Here is a 26609-nt window from a genome sequence, read left to right as displayed (position 1 = left end):
GGTAGTAAATAACTGGCTTCCCAGGAGCTATGAAATTGAATTCTCCCAGGTAGCTCCTCCAGGAACCTTGTATTTACAGGTATATGTCAGTGAGCCTTCATGTTAATGATGCTTATATATCAGTGTTTATTTCCATCATTTGATTATCAGTTGGTTCAGCCTAAAAGTGAAACTGGTTTTAATTATTATTTTCATGCTTTCTGAGGGCCAAAGGGGTTATATTGTAAGTGTTTTGGGGAAAAAATGGCCGAACCCTGAAAACCCATTGAAGAACATTGTGGTAAGATAGAACTTTTTATTTTCCTTTTAGACAAGAAAAATATTATATTTTTGTTAGTCCTGATGTTGAATTGAAAAAAAGAATCTAGATTGGTGTGCACTGTGCATTATGGTGAGTTGTCCTAAGGCAGTAGTCTAAGATGGAATAAGAAAAAAATTCAGAAGTTGAAAAAGTTATGATGCTGGGAAGAGATGATAATACTGCCTCAGAAACAGAGAAATGGTGTGATGCTGAAAGCTTTGTTCAATATATTTAGTTTCATTCGTAGTTCAGCTGCCAAACTTCTCAGTGGTGTACCTTGACTTTACACACTCTCCAAACAGAAAGATTCCAAATCATTACTGTGCTGATAGACCATTCCTTCTCTTAAAGATCTGCAGCACCTGGAAGGCTGATTTATCAAAAAGCTCAGTTTCCTATTAGATCTTCTTTCTTACATAATTACTATAGAAATTTATTTTAAGAGACTCTTTCTGGTATAATTTTTTAGGAGGTTTGGTTTAACAAAAAAGGAGTGTTTTGGACAACGTGCAATATGTTCTGTGATGCTTCTGAAATAACCAAGGTAGTGCATGGCATTAAACCACCTATGACTGGCATTTCTTTTGCCCCTTGGGAACCAAATGTGTTCCAGCTCACTGGATGATGCAAGCTCTGAAATGCTGCTGTAGCAGCTTCAGGGATGACTTTCTATTGCACCTGACTTGAGACTTGCAATGAATTGGAAATTATGGCCCAGTTATTCTTATGTCATCATGACAATTTTCAGGGTCCCCCACAGACCAGCCAGAGAAGCAGGAGTTTTCAGGCCATAATCCTATCAGGAAATTGTCATCAGGTTCCACTGCTGGCCTAAATATTTCTGTTCAGAAATTTCTGTCTGTTGGTCAGAAAAATCTGTATCTTCATTTTCACTTTGGTGTGATTCCAGTGCTTCAAGTTGTGTGAGCTCAGGCAAGAATTTGACTGAGTCTTTAGACTGAGCCAGCTCTTTCCCATTCTGCAGAGCCAGGACTAGAGAACAACATTTATCTTTCTGCACTAAAATATTCCACAGTAATGATGACAGTAACAATGAACTTCATTGCTTAGAAATATAAATGCCTGCTTTTCTTTTTGGTTCTTTGTACATCAGTGCCCTCTTCAAAAAGCAGTGTTAATAATGCTCGTGTACCTGAGCTGAAGAAGATAAATACATCCTTAAATTCTCTGAAATGTTTTGTATTTATATCAGTATTGGGGAAATAAATTAAAAGATTGATTGAAAAAAGATATGAGATGATTGTTTTTCAGTTAGAAGAAAATTCCAACTTCTCTGTGACTCATTTTTATGAGAGGCAAAATTTAAAATGGTGTGCCCACCTTTTCATATATGTGTAACATACACATATATACATATATAAAGTACCACAAGACACTGAGTCTGCATAAAGCATTATTATTGGAGTGATGTGGTTTGCCATTGACCAGACATTATTTCATGCAGCCCATGCACCTCATGCAGTGCAATAATGAATATTTGAGTGATGTATTTCAACAAATATAATTAGTACATGGTGTCTCAGATATTACTATTTTGTAGGGCAGTGAGTTTTAACCTTTTTGGAGGTGACCCTCACTTGAGAGAAGTGGTTACATGACTCTAATCCCTTAGGTTTGACTCCTGGTGGAGGGTCCAGTTTTTCCTTGTATGACTTTCTTTGTATGACTGTGCACCCTGGATATTGTGGGCAAGCAATGGGGTATTTTTACTTTGGGTTGTAGGTTGTTTTTTGGGGGTTTTTGGGGGTTTGGGGGTTTGTTTGTTTGTTTGTTTGTTTGTTTGTTTAGTTTGGTGTTGGTTGGTTTGTTCTTGTTTTTGGTTTTTTTTTTAGTCAGAGCAGCATTTAATTTTCTCCTGTAATATTGTGCTGGGGACATGGCTGCAGTGCACTGGCAGACACTGATAAGTGACTTACTATTTCATATCACACATTTAGTGAATTTTCAGTTTGAAATGTACAGTCTGGGATGACAGCCAGTCATTCAACCTATTCTTGCCTCGAAGAGTGTAAAAAAACAGGCAGACAAAAGAAGGAACACCTGGCAAATGTCTTGGATTTGAAACAACAAGAGAGAGAGGTAATGGTATCCACGGTTAGGAGTGAGATAACTTTCTTCTTTACAGCATGTGTTGAAAACATTTTCAGAACATGGAGATGCCATTTTGCTACGGCCTTGCACAAAATAATGCCGAGAGTGAAGCCAAGAAGCAGGAGAACTGAAGCAGAGGCAGCACAAAGCCCAGGGAGTGTTTCTGGGCAGGAGCCCTGGTCCAGCCCGCCAGGCTCACTGCAGCCTGGGCTGGAGACACTTTCCTGGGCTCTCTGCTCCCCCTGACTCAGAGCAATGGCAGCTGCCTTGGAAGATGAATTCGGCTTGGAAGGTGGCCCTGTGGTTCTGTGAAACACCCGTTAGTCACTGTGATGGCAGATGATGTGGTTTCCTTGAGAAAACAGTGTGGCAGAGGGATTTGAATAAAGAGCCAGGAGTGCTGCAGAAGAGGTTGCTAATGCTGGCTGACAAGGGCTGTCTGTGGGCTTTTTAATTATTTTCTTTCAATTCATCAGCTTCGGGTTTGGGAGGTTTTTTGTTCAGTATTTGCATTGTTTAAAGCATAAGGAAATAGTTGGGTGATTGTTCATTTCAGAAAAATAATACATGTTTGGGTTTTTTTTCTTTTAGTTCTTTTGCGAAAAGGAATGATGAGGTGTAAATGTCTCTTTAGCATTTAATAATGTCACGGAGGATAATTCAGCACAACTAAGATACAATCTCCTCTACCTTTTTGAGGTAGTATTGACAAAGAACTGGGATGCAGGGAAGCAATTGCTTTCCTTAGATTAGGGATGCTGCCTTTTCTGCTTTGTATTTCATCTCTGAGGTGGAAGATCAACTTGTTCTCCTCGGATCGTTGTGTTGCTTGGATTTAGTGCACGAGTTGAGTGTACCAAAGCCTGGGAAGTGCTATGAAAAACAATTTGACCACGCTAACGCAGATCTGAATTTCCTTTTGTATTTTAGTCAACATTTGAATCGTAGAGAAGGCGAGCAGGGATGTTTGGAAGGTGTGCTCAGGGGCACTTGGCCATTGCTGATGTCCTACAGGAGTGGGACATCCAGGGGCTCTCTGAGCCCTGCCAGGCTGGCCCACAATACCTGTCATCATACACAGGCTCTGTGCTAGCCTGGTTTGTTTAAATGGTTCACCAGATAAAAGAATGAACTGAGCAAAATCATTTTTATTTTTCTTTTTCAGTATTTTGGTTCTGATTAAACCCAAATAAGTCAATTGGATAGCTTATGATTGCTTCAAAGCCACACAAATCAGAATTTGTATTCTCAGATTACTTAATTACAACACAATTTACCCTCACTCAGATTCTAATTTGAAACGAGTGCTGCTGATATTCTTGACTGCAGTAAGATCTCTTGAAGAATCACATGTTGATTATGTGGACACCAGGCTGTGATTTTTAAAATGCTCAGCACAATCAATGCCTACTAAAATTGATTGGAATTAGATGTGTCGTCTGTTTGTCAATTTAAATGAGAAATTAAAAAACATTAAAAAGCCAAAGTGTGGAGAGTACCAGTGTTTCAGATTTCCAGGTCTCTGATTTTCACTATGGTTGTAAAAAACTTTTCTTTAAATGTTTGAGCTTGTATAGTGCATCCTGGTGAAACGACTGATTCAGGTAATAACTGAGAAAAGGCACCATTTCCTCAGTATTCTCCCCCAGACCAATGCTGGCTAGTGGTATATCAAAAATGAAATCTATTTCCTGATGTAAAAAGCCAGATGCATTCCATCAAGACATCCGTTGTGTTTAAGCTCCCAAATCAAAGGCAGTTTCCAAGGGGCCCGAGTGTCTTGTGCCGTGGGATTCATTGGGCAAATCCCTTTGGATCCTTTATTACAGGACAAGGGATTTACTCCTCTCAACTCCAGAGCTCAGCAAATTTCCAGGTACTGCTGGTGAAATTTTAATTTAGGCAAAGATGCTCATAAAGAAGTGCTCAGATGTTTGGATGTGAATCCAATTTTATGTCCCTGGCAAGTTCAATAGCGTTCGGCTCCTGCTTTTGATTCATTTGAACAGGTTTATGAAGGAGCAGAGTATTAAGTTTTTATCTCTCTCATATGTACATGAGCGTGTGCACGCTCCTCAGTTAGTACTTTATATATATATAAGCCTTTATACATTTTAATAGAAACTATATAATATCTATATGATGTTAATATTGGTATTTGTTTATTTTTCTAGATTAAGTGCTACATTTGTCTTGCACCAGATTTCAGAGTTTTTGCAGCTGTAATGTGTGTTCAGTTACCCCTACACAGCTCATTTTGCTAAATGTTTTACATTTACTGTGTGGGAACTGAATCTTGAGGCAGATTAAATAATTTGTGGTAATTTGATTTCAGTTCTTCCTTCCTTAATCTTACAGAAATGCTGTTTATTCTCACTGATGTGCACTTGGCTCACTTTTAAGAGCAGCCACCATGATATTTCGGTGACACGATTCAGAGTCTTTATTTGACTGTGGCTCTCAGAGGGAAACTGTTTTGTTTGTGTGGGTATGACTTTTTCATACTTATCCTTGAGAAGGAAAAGCTGCATCTAAAGTAAATTGAGAAAACATGATGCACATGAATATTTTGAAGTAACTATTAACACAAGGGCACATATTTGTATTTTATCACTCATAAATATTCACTTATTGAAATCCAAGCATGCTTTGTTTAAAGCCAGAACATAGACTAGGAGAGTAATTCCAGTTAAGCTTCTGTGCACGTGGATATTGTCCAAACACATTTTCTTCCTGCTGTGTCTTGCTCTGCGTGCTGTTGTGCAATGGCACAGGACCTGGTATAGATTAGAGATTTGATGTTCTTGGGAGGTCCAAATGAGGGTTTTAAACATCAAATTTGATTGGCTAAACTGTCTCTTTTATGTTTAGATAAGACATAGCCAAGGAGAGTGAGGAGAGCTGCACATATAATGGCCTTAAAATTTAGGATGTGTTTGTGAAAGGTGACTTTGTATGTAAAGCAGTTGACATTCCCACAGGGTGCACGTTCGGGCAACAGACATTCAAGAAAGATAAAGAAACTGCTTAGATTTAAGGCAACATGTGGAGGATGCAGAATTTATTATTATTCATTTCTTAAAGTTTCTTGTCAGAGGACAAGCTGTACTTGCCTTGTGTAAGTCCCAGCAAACCTGGCTCTGTTCCTCAGCAGCCTGTGCTTCCCCAAGCCCTCAGAAATGCTGAAGAAAAGGAACAGTCTCTCTCCAAAAGAGCTTGGGTTTGGGGTGTTATTTTGTGTCTTGGATTTATTTATTTTTTTTTTTTTTTTAGTTTGGGTTTTTTATAAATATCAGCCTTAATTAACTTACAGTAATTACCCAGTTCAGCAGCTTTCCTAGACTTCTTTGTTTCAAATGACAAAGATCAGTCTTGCTGCAAATTATGTTTTGTGATGTCTTCTTTTTATTATTTGATTCATTAAGTACAGAATTTGTTTCAGTTCCTAAAAACAAACATGCATCATTAGAATTATCATTTCTCTAATATTGCTGATTAATGTTCACTAGAAAACAACTTGATACAATGTCTAAAGCATACAGTTCGTGAGAGTGTTTTCTTTATTCTCTTTTACTCTTTTTATTAGACATAAATTATTGCAATGTGTGGAATTGCACATGAACTTATTTACTAGTCTTCATTTCTATTTAGAAAAGTGACAATGTTAGAATGACACCTGCTTATCAGATTTTCTTTTCATGTGCCATTTTTTTAATCCATATGCCTTAATGATTAGAAAAAAAATATTTTTCAGTATCGATGCAAACATGTCAGTACTCAAAGAATAAGAAAAATTTATATCCTTCTTTATCACTAAAAGATATCATCTGTCATTTTTCAATGAAGAAGACTGAAAGAGTTGCATAATTTCCAGATCTTGCTGTGTGTTTGTGGCATTACTAAATAGAAAAATACAGGACAAATCCCAATCACATGGAGTAACATGAAAGATACCATCACTGCCTTGTTACTCTCTTTTCATATTTGGAGTTTAATCTTCTTGTGCTGGCACAAATCTTGTTCATTTGAAGCTGATTGATAAAATACAGTGAATGAAAGAAGATTGATTTCTCTGATTAAGTTTTATGGGGGCCTAAAGACCATATTCTCAAAAGCTATTTTTAATCCATTAAGGTTCATCTGCTCAAAGTCCCTGGTAGAAACGGGGGGGGGTAAATTTCTTTTTGGTCGATGTAGGGAATGGTCAAACCAGGCTGCTCCACTGAGGAGACTTTCTCCAGGGAGAATCCGTAAAGTATTTTAAAATTTAAATAGAGTCGTTGTCAACGTGCCAGCTGTGCAGGCTGGAAGCACTGTTGAGTGTTGCTGATCTCCAAGAACCACCAATGTGATTTGCCCACACTTTGATGCCCACAGGTCCAAGAGGCACAGTCCCTTCTCCCAGGCAGCGGCCCCTTGGAAACGCCAAGCAGCGTCACCACACACATTTGTGATTTGTTTCTCTTTTCTGTTTTAGGCCCTTCGAATCACCACAGCCAGTCAACGCTGAGGCCGCCTCTCCCTCCTCCTCACAACCATTCCCTGTCCCATCACCACTCCTCTGCCAACTCCCTCAACAGGAACTCTCTCACCAACCGGCGGAACCAGATCCACGCGCCCGCCCCGGCGCCCAACGACCTGGCCACCACCCCCGAGTCTGTGCAGCTCCAGGACAGCTGGGTGCTCAACAGCAACGTGCCCCTGGAGACCAGGTGGGTGACACGGATGGGCACCCCGGGGGACGCCACTGAGGATGCTCCAAAGGGAGAAAACCCTTGGTTTGTGGCAGATGGCGTTTGGTGTCCTCTGTGTTGGGGATGGTTTTTCTGGCACAGTGTGGGGACTGAGTGGTGTCACAACACCCAGCAGCCCCAGTCTGCTCTGGATGGTCCCCAGTGGGTAATGCTGCTCAGATCTCACTTTAAAGCCTTTTATTCTCTTGGACCTTCCTTGCATACACAACTCATGTGATTAGTACTGCGTATTTATATCACAGGCTCAGGGACAGCTTACTTAGAATTCATATTGACTGTGCTGCTGGAAAATTATACATTTTGCCTTTCCTGAAGCAACAAACAGAGGCTCACTTGACATTATGCATTTTGGGAGACTCTGAGAAACAATCCGAGATTCATGACTGACAGTACTATAATTTTAATTTATACCTCATCCAGCATGCAAGTTCATTTTAATCTCTTCTGTACATGTTAACAGCTTGATGCCTGTGGGGCAAACAGCAGCATATAAATGAAAAGGTGCAGCACTTAGGCCTGACAGAGAAATAAATAAATAAATCCCTGACATGCTGCTGGTCTAAATATTCTGGTTTGTTGTCATTTGGGGTATGGAATGTCAAACATATTTAACTTGCACTTTAAATAGCAGATTTGGCAGAGCTGATCTCTCAGCATTTAAAATTAGCCATTGTGGTGCTGAATAAAGTGCTTGGAATAGCAGGGTGGTGTTGCTTGCCCAGAGAGTGATAAACACAGCGAGCAGGTGGAGGAGCTGGGCTGCTGGGAGCACTGCCTGCTGCCAGGGTTTCAGCTGCTTGCTTGCCACAGCTTCTGGGATTTATGTTTGGTTTGCAGCCTCCCAGGACTTTAATTGTGCTGGGCTGGATGTTGGTGGCTACCCCAAGGAGTTACACCCCGATGCAGTCCCAGCCCCTCCAACACATGCTGGTCAGGTTTGGAGCTCTGGGTTGGAGCTGACAACACCCAGGCTGTTGTTTCTCAGTAATTAATCAGTGGTGGGATACAGCTCCATGGGGAGCAAATGAGCCTGGAAGGGGCAGGGAGTCTGTGCCAGCCTGTGCTGGGCTGGGATGTGCACAGGGGCTGCCCTCACTTTGTCCTTCCCTGCTAAAATGGGAACGTGGCTGCCATGGAGAAGTGGAAAGCAAATTCAGGTTATCCAAAGCCAAGATGGCCAGAAAAGGAAAGGAAAAGGGATTCTTGCTCACTGAAGATTTGGAGGTAGCTTTGGCAAAAAAAACCGCTCAACTCTGGACTGCTGCTTCTGTGGGAACCTCTGCTGTTTTATAGAACTTAATTTGGACATCCTGAATTTTTCCTTGATTGCTAAGAATTACAAGATAGAAATGTTGGTCCTGTTTAGCCCAAAGTGGTTCTTGCTGTGTGGTTCATTGCCCAGGATTAGCACCTACTTTTAATTCTGGTGTAGAGTGGCCACCAGCTGCCTCTTCCTGGAATTATATGGAATTGGTTTTGGGTACAACAGTACCTGAACTGTCATTTCTGAAGGCTCAAGATTGTCCCAGTTTACCAGCCACACTACCTGGAGGAAATTCCTTAGGATATTCACAAAAGGATTTGTTTGCCATAACACTGGCACCCCTGAGCCACAGCGGTGGGCATTTTTCTGGCTAGGTTTTTTACTATCTGATTTTGTACCTATTCCCAGCCAGAGGTGACTGTGAATGCCATTACTGACTTTGGTTCCTCTCTTTTTTTCTTATCCTGCAACCTCTGGGAATGTGTATGTAGCTGCTGATGACAAAAGGTTACCTTGTGAATACTGTTATTTTTGGATGCCCGACAGTTAATTGGAGCTTTTTGGAAGACAGGTTTGTCACAGGCAAGCATTAAGCTATTAGAAAATGTCCTGGCAGAATTTCTGTGTTCCAAGACTATTCCAGAGCTGCTTCAGGATCGATTTTAGTTCTTTTCTGAAATTACACACCTGACAGGGCTTGATGATAAGTTTCATCACAAGAATATTAACTCAGAAGTTGGCTGAAATTGATGCTTGTGAAATCACTGAGACTTTCAGAATTAGCCTGTAATTCTTTCACTTTAAAGCTGGTGTTTCATCTACATTCATACTAATAGCCACACACACACAAAAAAGCATATTTTTAGTAATTTTTTACTCCAGCCTTTACTTTAAAGCTTTAGCTTGTGGCAAAACATTGACCCCTCTCATGCTGCCTCTTCACAGTGCACTACTCTAATTTTTTTATCTTGTTATGTGTTTATTAATCTCCGTAGAGGAGCACTCAGGAGGCAAAGCCAGCACTGACAGCACCTGCTTTATCAAGAGAGAGTTTCATAACTCTTAGTTTTCATCTTTCAGTTACCTTCAGTAGATTCTGCTCTCAACTGAAAATGATGTGCAAGTGGTCATGTTACTGATTATGAAACAAAAAGTGGCACCTGAGCTGTCTGAAGGGAATGCTTTGTGTCAGCACTACAAAATTCAGATCACAATTTAGATTCCAGATGTCTCTTTATCTAACAGTACCAAGAGCTGAAATCATTGAATAAAACAACACACGTCTGCATGTTGCCTTTTTTTTGTTGTTGTTCCTGGTAAGAATATTTTAACCTTCCCTTTGTTCCTTTGCTGTCTTAGGCAGTTTGGGCTAAATTCAGGCTGTTTGGAGACATTGCATTTTCCAAATATATCCTTTCTCTGCCTCTTGTTTCAATATTGATTGCGGGCTGTTAATCACATTTGGGTTATTTTCTTGGTGATGTAAAGGAAGCTTTTACTGCTTGCACACGTTTTCATTTGGCCTTTTCAAGCAACTTTACCCAAATCTTTGTGGTGCTGGATTTGTTACATAATTTTGTTTAGCTGTATTTTAGGAGCTCTTTGCTTCTAGTGGAGTTACAGGTTTGCAACATGTGTATGCAGTGTTCCCAATTGTATTTATTTAGAGTCACAGGATGGTTTGGGTTGGAAAGAGCTTAAGGATCATTATGGGCAGGGGCACCTTCCACTAGATCAAGTTGCCCAAAGCCCTGGCTAACCTGGCCTGGAACACTTGCAGTGATGTGTGCTTGATTTCAGTGTGTTTGTTCCTGCTTCAGGTAAACAAATGGGCTGTGCCTTCCCTGCTCTGCTGCTGCTTTATGGCTGCATCAGGCTCCCAGGCTAGCTCCATAATTGTTCTGTTTTCTTTGAACTAAGGGTCTGTAATGGAAGGGTTGAAATATCTCTAAGTAAGGACACAGTAATACATGGCTGTAGCATTTTTATGGTGCTATTTTTATGGTTCATTTCTGCAGTATTTAGCTGCTTTACCTTTAGGCGCGGAGCTGCTGTTTAATGCTCTTTAACTTTTATTGTCCTCTTGCAGTCTGTTTCAAAGCATCTCCTCCTCCTCCTAGCAAAGTGCCGGGTTCTAGCTGCTCCAGTTGAGAGGTGTTCCTTTATTGCTGCTTTAATCATTGCTCTCCAAGGGGATGTGTGATGAAAACCCTGCCTTTGAACATCCCAGGGTGGGTCTCGTTCCTTCCTGCCAGTCGGAGAGGCAGCACTCTGCTTTAAAGCTGGGAATGCTTTGAGGGCACAGGGAGAAAGGATTGGCTTTGCAGGGGAGGGTCCCGTGGCTCCTCAGCCAGCAGGGATCCTCTGGGATGAGAACCCCACAGGGGCACTGGGATGGCTGGTGAGGGAGGAGAACAGAGGAGTTTCTGGATGGATGTTTCACTGAGATCGCCTGATTTACTAATGCCTCTTTCAGTACTTTATATTGATGTAAAATTAATTGTTACCATCATAACTAATAATACTTAATTCAGGAGGAAAGGAGGCTACAATTAAATAGAAATTACTCTTATTCTTCGGTTCTCATAATTAGTCTGGTAATTTGAAATATTTTCAGTCCAAATCTTTCAGATGCAAAGATAATTTTGTATCTATGTCTGTAATTTCCTTTCTGCTTGCTCAGGAGGATGTCTTGCTAAGGCTTTAAGGAAGACTGTAACATCCTAATGTTTCTTCTGTGTTTCAGGAGAAAGGATGGTGGCCACCCTTCTGGTGATTATAAAATAGGTTTCTTTAGATCTTGTAGGCTGTAGCATAACACCAATGGTCCAGACCTGAGGTCATGTGTGCAAAGTTCAGTTTAAAGACTGAGAAATCTGAAAGTTTAGCCTGAAAAGAATTCCTATGAACCTTAAAAGGAGATTTCTTCAAAATACTTGCCTTTTCCTGGGGTTCAAGCTGCATTTGTTATTTTGCCAGCTTGATTCCAGCACAGTCACTCTGGGTGAGCCTGAGGACAGCAATGAGAGGTGAAAGGATGAGCTGTATCCCAGTGTGCACCTTGCAGTGCTTGAACTCAGAATCGTGGGGTGTCACAGCTGGGAAACATCGGCACCCAGTGCTCCAGTGCAGGAATGAGCACTGAGCCTGTGCACAGCCCAAGGCAGTAAAGACAGAAAATCCAAGAGCAGGGCACATGAGGAGAGGGATTTAACAGTGGAGGAAAGCAGTATGAATTTTTTTAAGAAACAAATTAAATATCTGAACCGTTGTTAATACCACATTCACATTTTGTATCATGTTCGGGTTTCAAGATCAGCTGCAGAACTTTTGAACTGAACATGTAAACTTGAGGTTTCTGAATGTGTTGAAGTTCCAAGCTGCAGCTGCTCTCTGCAATTGTCTGCCTATTTTCAATGATGTCTCAATATTTTGATATCTCTGTACATGATGCAAAATGTTCTGGAACAGAGCAGTGAAACAAAATTTCCTTTCCTTTTGTTAATGCAATTTCCTAGGATATATTGGGCATAACAAACAACTACTTGGAACATTGAAATGAGTCCTCACTCTAATTTTGCTTTGTCTTTTGTGGCTTTCTCTTACCATTTACTTGCAGCTACAGGTACATGTGCTAGAGCAGATGTTATTCCCCTGAAACTGAAGGCTGGGGCAAGAACTGAGTCCTTCATTCTCTTGTTCCTTCCTAAGTGAGAAGGTTGCAGAAAGGTTGTGGGGACTTTCTAAATAATTGGAATCTGCATAGATAGACTCTGGACCTGTCTAAAAATCAAAAGCATTTTAAAGAGTCAAGGAAAGCACAGTCAAAAGCATCCCCAAGGACTTTAAACACATTTGGGCCATGTATTTGGAGGAATTCCAAAAGCACAGTAGAAAGGTCGTTTTTAGCAGGCTACTGGAGTATCATTTTCATAACAAATATAGGCATGAACAGGAGAGAGAAAAGGGTAAAGGAAAACACTACAAAAGCAGGATACATAATGATGATTCAGAAAATCGATCTAGATGTACTCCCACTCACGTACACATAAGCTCAAAGAAGTTTTTACTGATTGCAGATAATTGCATGTTTTCATGATCTTGTTCATTTGCATTTTTAACTTCTGGGCTGTGCAGAGTGAACAGGCAATGTGAGTGACTGCACAGGAAGAGACAGGCACGTTTTGGGTCTTTATTAAAAAAGTCTAGAATTATGTGATTTTTGTTCCTCTTTATTTAAGTTTGCATGTTGGCTGATAAATTTCTCTGAGCTCTGAGTTTTATTATTCTGTTCTATGACTTACAGACTTGAACTAGCACTGTTAGTACTTTTTCTTTTTTTCTTGTTAACTGAGTAGTTGAATTAAGAGATAGTGGAGAGCTTACATGTATGCCTTTTAAAATAGAAGTGTTTTGAAATTATGTTCATTAATTGATGTAGAAAGTTAAAACTGCATGGACCCATTGAAATGCAAAACACTGTTATCATAATCCTCACCACTGGAATAACAAATGGAGGCATTATTGCACTTCATCACTTGGCACTATGCAACAACTACTCAGAAACCTATGGCAGAAAAAGACACAAGGTTTTCTGCTTAAGAAGATAAAGTTCCTATAGTTGAGTTGATTCAGAGCTGCCTAAATGTCCCTGGATCTGCTGATTGGTCCTGCTACACTTTCATGTAAGTGCATATGCAAACACCCTGATTTTTTGTGCCTGTAGCTGTGCCTGTTACTCTTTACCAGGCATTAACCAGCAGTTTGGTCGCTCTATTCCTGGGGAATAAACAGTAGTGCAAGAAGGAGATTCATAAATTCAAAGAGCAGAGCTGCCTATTGACTGGCTAACTCCCACACAAGCTAACTAGGATTCGAGCAGACAGGCTGAGTGACTGGGCTCACCCCTCTTGCAGAGTACCTGGAATCTTTCTGACCACGGAGCCGCCAGTCAGAAGGTGATGGGTGGCCCCTGGAGCTCTCTGGAGCTGCTGAGCTGCCGTGTGCATGTTCCCGTCTAGATTTTATGCCTTTCCAAGTTGGTGTTCTCCATCTCAAACCCTCGAGCTACACATGACCCCCAGTTCAGTCCTTGCCCTGTCTGTATTTTCCACCTTGCCTTCTCCAGCCTCTGTCACAGCTCTGCAGTGTCACAGCTCAGAGCAGCCTGGGATGGGGCAGTGCCATGGGGACAAGCCAGAGCAAGGAGCACGTGGGTAGAGCCTCCAGAGAACACCCCAGGGGCCAGATCACAGTGGGGTTAGGGAGAGGGAAGGTTCTAAAAGTGTGTCCAAGAGGATCTGAGTCTCAGATGAAGAGCAGGTGTCCTGTGGAGAGGCGCCCAGCACAGAGCCACCGCCGCTGCTGTCACACAGTGCAGCTGTTTGGCCTTGGTGGCTTTGTGAGCGATGCCTGCTTGGCTTTGTTTCCTAACAGGACAGCTGAAGGTGCCCAAAGGCTGGCAGCTGCCCTCCTGCCCACCACCCTGCCCGGCTGTCAGTGACTGAGCTTCACGTGTCCAGCTGTGCCTATGTTCCAGGGTGCCAGTGGCGGTGACCAGCCAGCCCAGTGCTCACAGCAGCCTCCGTGACACTGCTTTACACTCGGCAGGTCTTACAGCACTTTGCCTGGGGATGAGAGGAGCCCAGCCTTCGAGGAACCATCAGCCTTGCAAGAGCTGAGGAAATAGCTCTAAGTAAGGAACTGGAGCTGCTCTGGGTGCTGGGGGCTGCTGCCAGGATCAGGAGGTTACAGTGGGTACAATACTGCTGATATTGATGTGTTCATCCTGAATTACTGTTCCCATGCCTAACAGTGTCCTTAGTTCCTGCAGCAGGACCTGCAGCAGGCTGTAAAGCACTGGAATAGTGTCATTAGGACTGCTCTTTGTTCCCACAAGTGTTTGGGTGTGTAAAATGGCCAGTGGGTTTATACACATGGGTATTTGAAACAGCTTCCCACTGAAAAATCTGGCTTACTGACTTTAGTCTGTGGATTTAACATGATTGAGGCCATTTCTTGTAACTATACAATTTAAACTCAAATAGATAATACCTGTTAAGCTTTATTGCTGGCTTTAGAGTTCTAGGCACTCCAAAGGGTAGAAACTTCTGTGCAGTTTGGCCACATCAGAGAGCACTCAGCTGGAGAGATGCGGCTGATGGTCCCATGTTTTCTGCAAGAACCTGAGAGAACATACAATTAAATCTCATTTGGGGAGAGACTGAGACACAGGTAACCAAAGCTTTTACCAGTCTACCCCTCAGAGTTCATTTTTTCATAACAGGCATAAAAATAGCTCACAGTTTTCTTCAGACTTGCCTTCTTTTTGTTTGCAAGTTAGAATCTGCCATAAAACTTCACTGTGAATTTGGCAGCCACTTTGAGGCTTCCACTGACATAAAATGACTCATGGCTACTTTTTTGGAAGACTTTGAAAAGTGCAGAAGGGGTTTTTTTTTTTAATCACAATGAAAGCCAGCATATTATGTTCTATATTCCATTGTTTTCTGCTAAGAATAAATGTCCAATAAAATTATAGACAGATGTGATTTTACCACAGCTTGAAGATATTTTTAAGTCCTAGAACAACTAAATTGAGCTGTTACTATTCTCTTGGCATGTAGCTTTTCTATTTATTAATTACTATTAAAACCCCTATAAAATATAAAAAAATACAATTTTAGCATTATAATTCTCTGTATGCCTTTTTTTTTTTTCATACAGAGTAAGTTTAGGACAGCATGAGGAGGGAAAGAAGCAATTTATGTTAGAAAATGTCTTTTTCTTTCTTTCTATTACAGTTTTTGATCGCCAAACCATTTTTTTTCCCTCCACTCATTCTTGCAGTGTGCTGCCATGACAATCTGTCCAGAAAGGAGGGGGGAAAGCTGATTGTTCTCTCAAAGAATATGGAAGTTAATACAGTCTCTGTCAGACCACTGTTCCCTGAACACCAGAGGTCCTTTTGACCTGTGGGAAAGCACATGCTAGGGAGAGCTCTGAATTAATGAAGAAAGCAAAATAGAGCTTTTTCCATGTGCCATCAGTGCACAGAACAGTGGTCAAATGTCCCCTGTGAAGCTCAGCTTTCACAAATGTCACCTTTGGGGCCCGGGTGTGACCCCACACAGCAGCAGTGCTGAAAACAGAGGGGGAGCATCCTGAATCCTGGGAGAGGAGAGCACGGAGGGAGCTGCAGGGTTAACTTCTGTTCTGTGGGCAGCACCCCAGCTCCTTCCACAGCTTTTCAAGGACACTGAAATTACAGAATCATCCTAGGCTGGCAACCGTATTCTGTGAGGTTTTTTTAGTGTGGAATTGTCTTATCGATCCACAGAAATTAGGGAGACTGGGCTGAGACTTAGAAAATTTATTCCCATGTTTTCAAAATAGAAAATTAGTCCTAGTCTAATTCAAATTGTTAATCCTTAATTGTGAGGTAGAAAATGTGTTTTTCTTAATCACGTTTGATAGGTGAACAGGTAAGACAGAGAATACAATTTTTTAATTCTTATGTGGAGTGTATTTGAAATTAAGTGAACTGGTACAAATCAGATCATTTATTTTCATAAGCAGGCATTGTACAATGCTCCCAGCCTTACCACTGTGAGGCTGTAATTAATGTTGATAAATGCTCATGTTCTCTCTGTGCAGCTTCAGCCCACAGACAATTGGTTGTACCAGAGCATGTCAAATCTCACATAAAAATATGGCTATAGATCATTGGGTTTAGGGATAGAGTTGAGACAAGTCAATTTATTTCCATTAGTAGCTGAATCTAGATTTAAAACTCTGGGGGTCCAAATGTTTTGTCCATTATGTTCCAAATCTTTCTGGTGTGCTTTGCTGTGATTTAAGGTGTATCTGCTAATCTGGCCCCTTTTGGAATGCAGTGTCTGTTTTCCAAAGGGTCTTGGGGGATATTTAACACATCTTCAATTAAATGTCTTTTTTAACTTTGAAAGGCAGAACTTGTGTGCTTGCAGGTGGTGTGATGGCTTCTGACAGCTGCCACTTTGTCAGAGGTCCTCATATTGAGACAATGAACTTTCAGCTTTTGAAATACATGGGTAGGACAAAACGTGACAAAATCAGAGTTTATCCAATGACATTCTTCCTCCTTGGCTTTGAGAATGACATCTCACATATCCTTTTCAGTTGGGTTTTTTTGCTTCTATCAAGCTCTGATTAGTTTTAACAGTATCGTACAGATCCTGTTTGCATGGATAAGTGTTTTGGTTTTCTTTATGTATTTTATGTATCTCAAAGTGGATCACAGTGGGGCTACTTTTTTGTTCTCCTTTTTTTGTCTTCTTACATGCAATGGGATATGATTGACATGTTCTATTAAAGCGTATCTAGATATTCATTAATTCAATTTTAATGGGAGCAGAGTTTCATTATATATCTGAGTTTACTTTAACAATGCTTTATATTAAAATTTCTGTTGGTGCTGTAGCTGCCTTCTCAGCTAAAGAGGACATAAAATTCCTGGGTTTAAAGGCATTTCAGATAACGACAGTTCCAAGGACTGTAATTTCCAGTTTGGTTGTGAAAGGGCTGGTTTTGGGCAAGGAAAGGGTAAGAACTGTCTGTTACAGACCCTTCTCTCCAAAGCTAAAGGGTCATTCCTGCCATGAGGACTCAGGAGGAGGAGGAGTCCTGGGCTGGGGAGATGCAGAATCAGCCTGGATGAGAGAGGAGCTTTCCTGCCTGCCTTTGTCTCACTGGGTCTCCCTTCCTTCTGGCCTTCCCCTTGTTCCTCATGCTCCGTGTCATCTCAGTCCCTAGATCTGAGTATGGCAGTGATCTTGTGCTCCCAGCACTGGAGAGCAGCGAGGAAGGACTAAACCTGCTTCTGCTGACAAATCAATCGGGTTCTACCCAACAGAAGGAGCAGAAGAGTCAATAGATCTGGTGCGACACAACCAGCCCCAGAACATCATTTTCTCATTAATTACTTTAATTGAACAGTTGCAAAGTAAAGAAACATTTAAAATCGTATTCAAGACATCAGACTTTCATTAGTTCTTGCTTTCTTTTAGCTGCAAGATGTTTTTCATAATTTAAAAGGCTGGTAATTTTAAAGGGAAGTCTTTTAGCATTTGCCCTTATTGCTTTTTCTCATGGATCACCCATGATGTGCAGAAAAGAAGGAATTCTAACCTCTAATGTTCCTCACTGATAAAGAAAAAAGAAGGATGTCTTTATTTGTTTTAAAAAACCCCGATGTTTCTATTGAGTAACTGGTTAGAATTAATCTGTTTGAGTTTGATTGTGTATCTGAAGTCTCCAAAGCACAAAGAAAAAGTTATGACAGTGGATACTGCCACTGTCTTTGTCTATTTTCTACAACAAACTAGAATTTGGTCACTGTTGAAAGGGATATACAAGAACACTTGGAGTTAAAATTCAATAACCAAGGCAATGTCAAAGTGATTTTTCATGTTCATTAATAGAGTTTATTATTGATTCATTAAGAAAAAACCCAGCATATTTTCAGAGGCTGTCTTCAAATGGAAATGTTTAATCAGAAATCTGGGGAGCCTAGCCAGCTTTCCTTTCACTATCTTTTACCTTTATGAAAGTTCTGTACAATCTCTTATGCTCTGGCTTTTATTTCAAAACAAATCTTTTAAAAAATGCCTTTAAAATCACTTCTGTAGAATAGGTATACACAAATCTATGCTTGACAGTAGTCACAGTCACGATGGTGGGCTGGAAAACATACTTGGGAAACACATCTCAGCCTCCAACTTCCAAATTGTTGTTGTCAAGTGAGTGACATGGATTTTAAAGCTCTAACAGGTGGTTTGAGAGTGACATACTGGATTGTATCTGAATAAAAATGTTAAACATATTTTACATTGGAAGTAAGGCCTGGGTTATTTTAAGCTGTGATTTTGATTTTGGAGATTACTGAGTGTCTTCGTTCTGTTTGATTCCAAGAAGCACTTGTTTCTCAGAGCTGTGAAGGGAGAGGGTATGGAGCAAGTCTTCAGAGCTCTCTGTCTTAAACCAAGTGACTTTCTGTAGGACCACAGCCTTTATTCTGTGCTTCTCTTTTTATTGTTGACTGGGAACATGTTTGTAGTCAGTTCTGCCTGGCTGTGAGAAGTTAATCTAAAGAAACAAGTCTTCCAGTTTGCTTTCTCCATTTCCTCTGTCTGCAATGTGTTAACAGCATTTTCTGAGATTCATTAGTGTGTATTCTGTCCCTTATTTTTTTCCACGGGCAGCTGAAATCCTGGTTTTATCTGCTGAGTCATGTGCTGTTGGTAATTGTCTGAGCTGTTCAAACCAAACTTGGGTACTGTTAAACCACAAAATCATGGTTAATTCTAATCCTGGCAAGATCTTTTCCTACAGGACTATGGGTTTTGCTCAGTATGTTCTTAGTGGTTTTGCTGGGAGCTTTTGCCAAGAGTGTAAATGAGGCTCAGAGTGTAGTTTCCTTAGAACATTTTTTGAGTGGTGGAATCCACAGGGACCTCCCAGACACTTCATGGGTCATGCTGGTGTTTTAGCTAGTATGTGGTCAAGTTGCATCTAATTTCAGAAAAGATTAATAAAGATATCCTGACACTGTATTTTAGTGCCAGTTGTTAAGATCTGGTAGGGAAAAAAAAAAAAAAAAAAAAAAAAAAAAAAAAAAAGACAGAGAGAGAGAGAGAGAATTTTAATTTCCCTATTTCTTCTTACAAAATCCTTTTTCTTTTGGGTTGAATTTACCAGGCTGAGGTAGCTGGAATGGTGTAGGAGTAGGAGATGTTCTGCCTTAACTACAGGACTTGCCATTTTCAACTCTGTTCCATTTTATGTTTTTCAGGCATTTCTTGTTTAAGACATCTTCTGGAACTACTCCTCTGTTCAGCAGCTCTTCCCCTGGTTACCCGCTGACCTCAGGAACGGTTTACACTCCACCTCCCAGACTGTTACCTAGAAATACATTCTCCAGGAACGCATTCAAGCTGAAAAAGCCCTCCAAGTACTGCAGCTGGAAATGTGCTGCTTTATCTGCAATTGCTGCTGCAGTCCTGCTTGCCATCTTGCTAGCATATTTCATAGGTAAGGCTGTGTTTTCTCTCAAATCACATGGCTGTGTCAGAAAATGGAAGTTCAGAAGATGAAAGGATGGTCAGTGTGTTTCACAAATGTATGTTCTTAGTGAGCAAAGATTATTATTATTCCTTACACTGATTAATGAGGAAAAATAAAATGTTCAAGTCACGTTCACTGTCGTAGGAGCAGTGGAAGCAAGAAATGGATTCAGAATTCTTAATGTGCAGTGTTAACTTAGGTGTCAGATATGCACATCTCCTAGATGGTCCAAACAGAGGGATTTAATGACTTCTTGATGTAGTGCCATATGTTTAAAAAGTATTTAGAAAAAAAATGTGATAGGTGGTGAATTTACATAAGTAATAGAAGCTAGTGGCATTTGAATTCAAATATTACCATCACATGCTGCCTTTAGATAAAAAACCACAAAAATAATTTTGATTACTAGTTCTCAGTCTATATTGGTCTGTGTACCTAAATTCTGGTGTGGTGTTAAATTTGAATCATTAGAGGCTTCCTTTTGCATGCAGTTATTTTCTATATTCCACTCATCCTTAGCATTTTGTAAGGAAAAATATAGAAACTCTGAATGTTGTGTTTATTTCCCAGGATTTGTATGTTATTAGTGACCACACTGTGTTCTAATCCTTTCTGTGGTTTTTTTGAGATGGTTTTAACATGCTGCTGAGATTTTGTCTTTCTGAATTTAAATAATTTAATTAATTTCTGACTTACTCCCCCTTCTCTGGTCCCCTCTCATTCTCTGTTGTTGTAGAGGGGGTTTTTTAGGTGTCTGTCAGTGTATTTTGTACCTTTTACAGTGCCTTTAACAATATGCCGATGACAGTGAAGTCCTGCACACTCTTCAGGTTCTCTGAGTAAATGGCAAAATTATGGTAGCTTGAGGCTATCTTCTGTTAATACTTTCCAGACCTCTTCTTTGTGGGATTTATTTCCTTTCTGAAACCATTGTCACATATAGCACTCAAAAGATCCATAAAGATGTGCTGAATTTTCTCTCTTTTTTTTTGATCCTATATAACCTGACTCTTCAGGATAGACACAGTTTTCTAAGAAAACCCCATTTTTCATACTAAGGAGCTTCCATATGTGATTAATATATGCAGTAGTAGGAGAGAACTGGCTGACTGTTCCTGCTGTCTGTTTAGTCCAGACACTGAGTACTACAGCTCTAACCATCTTTCTGTATTTCCCCTGTAGAAAGCCTCAGAAGAATAACAAGCTTAGTTTGGTATATAAATGAAAAGATTGGAAAGCACATAATTCATTGAAGTTGACAGTTATCATACAGCAGCTCCCTGTTAGAGTGATTATGCACAAGGGAAATGATATACTGCAAGTTGAACATTTTAATCATGTGCATAACTTTGAAGTGATGGATTATGAAATGTGGAGGGTTTTTTCCATGATATTTAGGTTACTGTAATCTTAAGCAAAGCTTTGCAATGTGGTGATTGCTTTTTGTACTTTCATATATAAGATGAGAGAATGTAAGGCAATGTATTGACTCTTAATAATTGATGAATGATCTATCATTTCAAGTAAAGACACAACTGATCGATTTTGACAGAAGGTTTTGAGGTCTTCTTTCCTGTTGAAAGAATGATGAGCACAATAGAGTTGGTAGTGAGCACAAGGCAGGGTTTAGGAGAGAGTGTTAGCTCAAGGTTTAAATAATGAGAAGTTACCTGACAAGCTTCATGTCACGCACAGGAAAGAATAAGTATATGTCAAAGCCAGAAAATAGCTGAAATTAATCCTATGAATAAATTTGATAGATCCACCGTGATCATAATTTAGAGTGATGGAAGTGAGAGAAAAGAAAAAACAAAAAAGCAGTGGTGTAGCCCTAGATGCATGAGACCAACAGAAAGGTAAGAGTAGAGTGCTTTAGGTAGGTCATTTATTAAATTAATTCCTTCACTCTCAGCAAAAATCATACAATCCATTGCACATGACAAAGGGCAGATGTAAGACCATCAGCTATAAACTAACCCTTGCTGTCCTCCAACAGTGTGACTTAAGGTGCTAAATCATCTGATTGGAAAAAAGGAAAGGAGTTGAAGGTGCTGCTATTGTATTTCTGCCTTACATGTCCACAAAGAAAATTTCTTCCTCTCTACCACAGCAGAGGTTCCATCACTGGGATTACATTATCTAAAAGTACAAGTTATGGGGAAAAGTCATCAAAATTTGCAGCAAATGGTTCTGCTTTTAAAGTTTGTCAGTGTAACCTGGGCTGTGTGAACGTGATTGTATCAATGCTGATCAAGACTCTGGCAGGACCAAATGCAAAAGGAATGATTGCAAATATGAGGTAAATTATATTGGATGAGTACTTTGAAGTTCTCATATTCTTCAGGACTTCTAAATAAACTGTCCTATCATAACAGAGATGGGAGAATTAATATGGATGGATCATTGAAAACATGATGTCTACAGGTTTAAACATGGGACTTTGAGACTGCAAAAGATTATGGCTTGCATGAAAAAAATTAAAATTAGGGTGATTTAAAGAGAGAAGCAAAAAAAAAACCCTCATAACTGATAAAAAGAAATATTTAAGAAATTATTAGGCATTCCTATTGCCATTCCTCCAACACACAACTAAAAATACAATGAATGAAATGAAAAAGGCAGTATGTTTAACGCTTTAAAAATAAATTCATGGTGCATAAATAACCTTTGGAACTTTTTGCCACACTACATAATTGATGTTAAATAAAGATACTACTGAGATTTTAAGTTAAACATTTGTCAAAATAATGGCAATATGCCTTGTTAGAAGGTAACTTCGGGTTTTATTTTCTCTTTTAAGATACATATAGATTGATGGTTTATATCATAATATGTCATCAAAGTCTGGCTATTTAGATAGACTCTTCCTTTACAGGCCAGTCAGTACCACTGTTATCTGAAATTTTCTAAATCTTCCTCTGCAAACTACCCTGACTGTGCAGAATAGGCTTTGTTCTGTGTGCAGAATTTTCCCATCTTAGACATCCTGGTCTATGTCTGAATTCCTTTACACTGGAAGGGTTTCTGCAGAAACTTCAACACAGATCAAATCCACCGGGTTGAAAATAATTCAGGTGACTTTTGGTCTTCTTGTTAAAGGACTAGACAGAGGGAAAAAGTGCAGATGGTGTGCATGAAAGAGCACTTTAAGATGTTTCTGTGGCTGATGGTTATACTATTTTTAATAGCAGAGAATGTCACTTCAGTTAACTTTTCTGTTACCTCGTGTACACAAGGCTGTCTGCACATTTAAAGCCAGGTTTGTCACTTCTCCCTGTTTCCTCAATAGCCAGATGAGAACGAAATGCAGAGTATTAGTTGCTGGTGTTGCACAACCTTTTGGTAAATTCCAGCACGCAGGATGGAAATAAAATTGTCCCACAGTCCTCTCTGAGACTTGTGCCATTTCACAAAGCCCAGAAGTTATTCCTATTATCCAGGGGTGACACATGAAGAATGTAGAACCAGCCATTCAAATTAGGACATCCTGAAGATATTGGGCTGGTGGTAAAACCCAGTTACAAGAAAGTAATTTATAAAGTGTCAAAAGGAAAGCATATAGCACACATATTGTCTTTGTCAGAGTGTTCACTTCAGAGGTTAAGGGAGTGATGAAAGCATTTGTCATGTTAAATTAGTTTTTAGCTCTTTTGATTCATGCCAAACTTGGGGGAGAAAAATATAAAAAAGAAGAAAGAAGGAGCGTAAAAAGAGTCACCTTGTATTTTTCACAAAGTAATTGCTGCCAAACATAAATACCACGTTTTTGTAAGCCCCTATGCTGCTCTGATTTCTGCCAATCTATCTTTGAGCATCAAAGAACATCTGACCATCAACATGTCAGTACATTAAAAATATGGTAATTTAAATATTTAGACTTTCCTGTGGGGGAAAAAAAAACCACCCCAAACTGTTATTTCCTGTGGAAATTAAAAACTGTGATGAGTTTAAAGATGTTTCACTTGAAAATAAATAGTATCTTGATACTCACACTGAAACTTTTAGATATCGATGCTATTTTATTTATTATCATATGCAGGAAGATACAAGAAAAAATTAAAGAAAAATGACAGAGACCATGAGAGCAGCATGCTTGAACCACACCTTTAGTGCCCATATTGCACAAGAAAGTATTATTAGTCATTTATTCCTCAGTCTTATTTGACCTTAAAGACACATGAGGTTTAAGATAAATTTCAGGTTTCTGCATAAACTTGAAATAATATATTCACTTCAGTGCCGCAGAAAGGACTGAATTGCCAAAGGATCCAGCAGTTAATTAAGCAAATGAAAGTGTCTTTCTTTTAACATTTGAAATTAGAACCTGAAAAATAGCTATTCACAGAACATAAGATACAGGGAAATAAATGGTTATTTTAGGTAGTTTTTCCTCTTGTACCACAGAAGTATTCCTTTGTTTGTGTGAGAGTCAGACAAAAAAAATCTGTAAGGGTTTCTGACTTGCAAGTAGAAGTCTCATCTTTATTCTGCATCAAATATCTGTACATTGTACAGTTTGCATAAAATTTTATCCTTTAGGTGTTGGTGTCAACTTATTTTCTTCCCATAAATGAGTCAGTTTTTTGCTAATGTAAGTGCTTGGATGAAGTTTGTTGTTCATTCATGTTTGTAAGTTCTTCCACTCCTAAGTCATCTTTTTGTCTCTGATTCCATAGATGAGGATTTATCAAAATGAGTTGCTGTCTTATGTACCCGTTGATTTTTTTCTCTCTCTCTCTTGAGTTGTACTTTACAAACAGGAACTTCCATTTCATTTGATTTTTTAATATGTTGCATTTGCTTATTATTTGCGGAGTCAGAAAACCACAGCCTTTGTCTTGTCCAGACTTTGCTGAAATCAAATATGCTAGACATTTTGGAAAGCAAGACTGAAAAAGGGAAAATCATGCAAAGCTGGAACCTCTGAGAGGCAGAGGGCATCTGGCTGCCAATCACTGCGATCAGCTTCACTTGAAATCAATGTAAACCGAGGGAACGCTGCATCTTGCAAGATTAGCTGCTGACAGAAGGTTCTGTTCTTAAATTTGCATTGAAAATAGGTGTCAGTTAGGGGCAATAATTAAATTTTAGAATATGCCTGTCATATTTTAAATGTCACACATTCCGTGATTCTTATTGACTGCTATCAGTCAATCTGAGTGAGAAAAGCGTGGTAGTAGCTCAATAAGCTTGTCTGATGCTACCTCTGAGAAGTTTTAGGAAAAAGCATCTGGCTTCATTCCATAAAAAACTATGTGCTGGCATTGGGAATTTTGTTGCCTGTGTCCAAGAAATTCAGATGTGGCTTTTTAGCCTAGCAAGTGTCCCTTCCTTATTCCACAGTGCAAAGGTGTGAGAGGTTCATTATATTACTGAGACAGTTCTGGAGACAAGCTGCTCCAGCTGCACTACATTCTCAATGCCTCAAAAAACAGGACTTTGATGTGAAATTACTCAGGTGTAGTTCTCCTGGGCTTTTCCTGAGTCAAAAGCAAAAGCTTGGTCTGCAGATTGGTTCCAAGAAAAGCCCATGTACTATTTTGCCCAGCAGAGCTCTCGGGGAGGAGAGGAGGAGGAGGATTTCATTGTGGAGGAGCAGCCTCACAGCCTGGGCGGTTCTTTGTCTGTGGGACATTTTCATACCATGACACTCAGCACTTGAAACCAGAGTGAGATCAAAATGCTCTCATGTGCTTAGCTTAGCTCTTGCAGTTGAAAACCTTCCTTGCTCAGCCACCAAGCTGAACATACTCTGAAGCCTTGGCAGGAGACAGGGGCCAGAGAGGATCATGGAATATTTTCTTCCCTGTGTTACTAGAGTTGGGGACAGAGAAGATAATGGAATGTTTTCTTCTCTGTGTTACTGGAGTTGTGTTTTCAGGGCACGTTTTGGGTTGTTAATGCAAATTGCACAGCACAGTCTAGGATGGGTCTGAGGAAACATTTTTCACACATGCTGGTAGTGCTCCCCAGGAGCTGTTAAAATATATTGCTTTGAAATTGAGTAAAGAAACACAACTGCCTGGCTGGTGCTTGCTGTCCTGGCTGTGGCTGCACTGCTCCAAACATCTGCTTGGACAAGGTCAGTGCCACAGAAAGGAGCAGTGTGAAGTGACAGGGCAGAAATGGCCAACCCAGATATATTATAGATGCTGTTTACAACTAGTAATTTATTAGTACAGTCATTATTTAAATAACAGGAACTTTGAGATCTTTCAGTCATAGATGTAAGAATGGCTTCTTCAGAGGTGCTCTCTGTTTTTCTCTCAGTGGTGAAGTACAGGTTGTACTTCATGTGCCCTTGTCATCCTCCCCATGCACAAACTAGAAAATATGCTGGATTTCATGATGGCTATGTGACAGGGCCTATTCCCACTTTCATCAGTGAAAATACCTAATATTATGAGTTTTTTAATGGTCTAGGATTTAATCCCAGAATCACAGCTATGAAGTCTTGTCAGGGCAAAGAGATGGCAAAGATAAGTAGACGCAAAATGAGACTTGCAGGTAGTCAGGGGGGAAAATGATGAAAAAGCATTGAGATATTTAGTGAGACATGCTTTATAACCCAGCCCAACAAACTGAGATCAGGCCATTTTTCAGGGGAAGGGTAAGCATAAGGGATATTGAAGATTAAATTTTGCTAACATAATGCCAAGTCAGAGATACCTATCAAACAAAATAAACCTGTGGTCATTCTCTCCAAAAAGTCAATGTTCAATATCAGTGTAAAATGTCTCATTTCTTCCTAGGGAAACATTGCTCTTTTAGCAGTTATTTAGATTGAGATCACCAGCTGATCATTTATAGATTCATTTATATTGATTATTTGTTGCTGTGTTTCTTTGTTGACTCACTATGTTTTCTTGCACTTAGTGTGCTTATGGATTTTATTTATTTAAGTGCAGCAGTACATATTTGCCTTTAGGAATAGCATTATTGCTCCATGGGTTCATAGAGCAATATTGAAAGATTTGGCATGGATTTTGTAAGTGTGGCTAATGTAGCTCTTAAAGCAGCATTATGAATGCCATAAAAAAAAAACATACTTAAGTGTACTACAGAGACAATAGAA

The 26609-nt window shown here is 39.8% G+C and overlaps 1 protein-coding gene across 2 annotated transcripts in view; it reads left to right on the top strand.

The window, feature by feature from the left end:
* LOC136367394 (teneurin-2-like) overlaps positions 1–19947 on the top strand; it is a 173055-nt gene extending 153108 nt beyond the window's left edge. For both annotated transcript variants that reach the window (XM_066328955.1, XM_066328954.1), the window contains 2 exons: positions 6891–7125; positions 19263–19947. In XM_066328955.1, the coding sequence (XP_066185052.1) occupies positions 6891–7125; positions 19263–19563 (536 nt within the window). In that variant the 3' untranslated portion in view covers positions 19564–19947. The remainder of the gene's footprint in view (positions 1–6890; positions 7126–19262) is intronic.
* The last annotated feature ends 6662 nt before the right edge of the window (positions 19948–26609 follow it).

Source organism: Sylvia atricapilla, chromosome 14 (genome assembly GCF_009819655.1).
Source record: "Sylvia atricapilla isolate bSylAtr1 chromosome 14, bSylAtr1.pri, whole genome shotgun sequence".
Taxonomy (NCBI): domain Eukaryota; kingdom Metazoa; phylum Chordata; class Aves; order Passeriformes; family Sylviidae; genus Sylvia; species Sylvia atricapilla.
The sequence above is the reverse complement of the archived record's forward strand: the minus strand, read 5'-3'. Positions and strand labels throughout refer to the sequence as shown.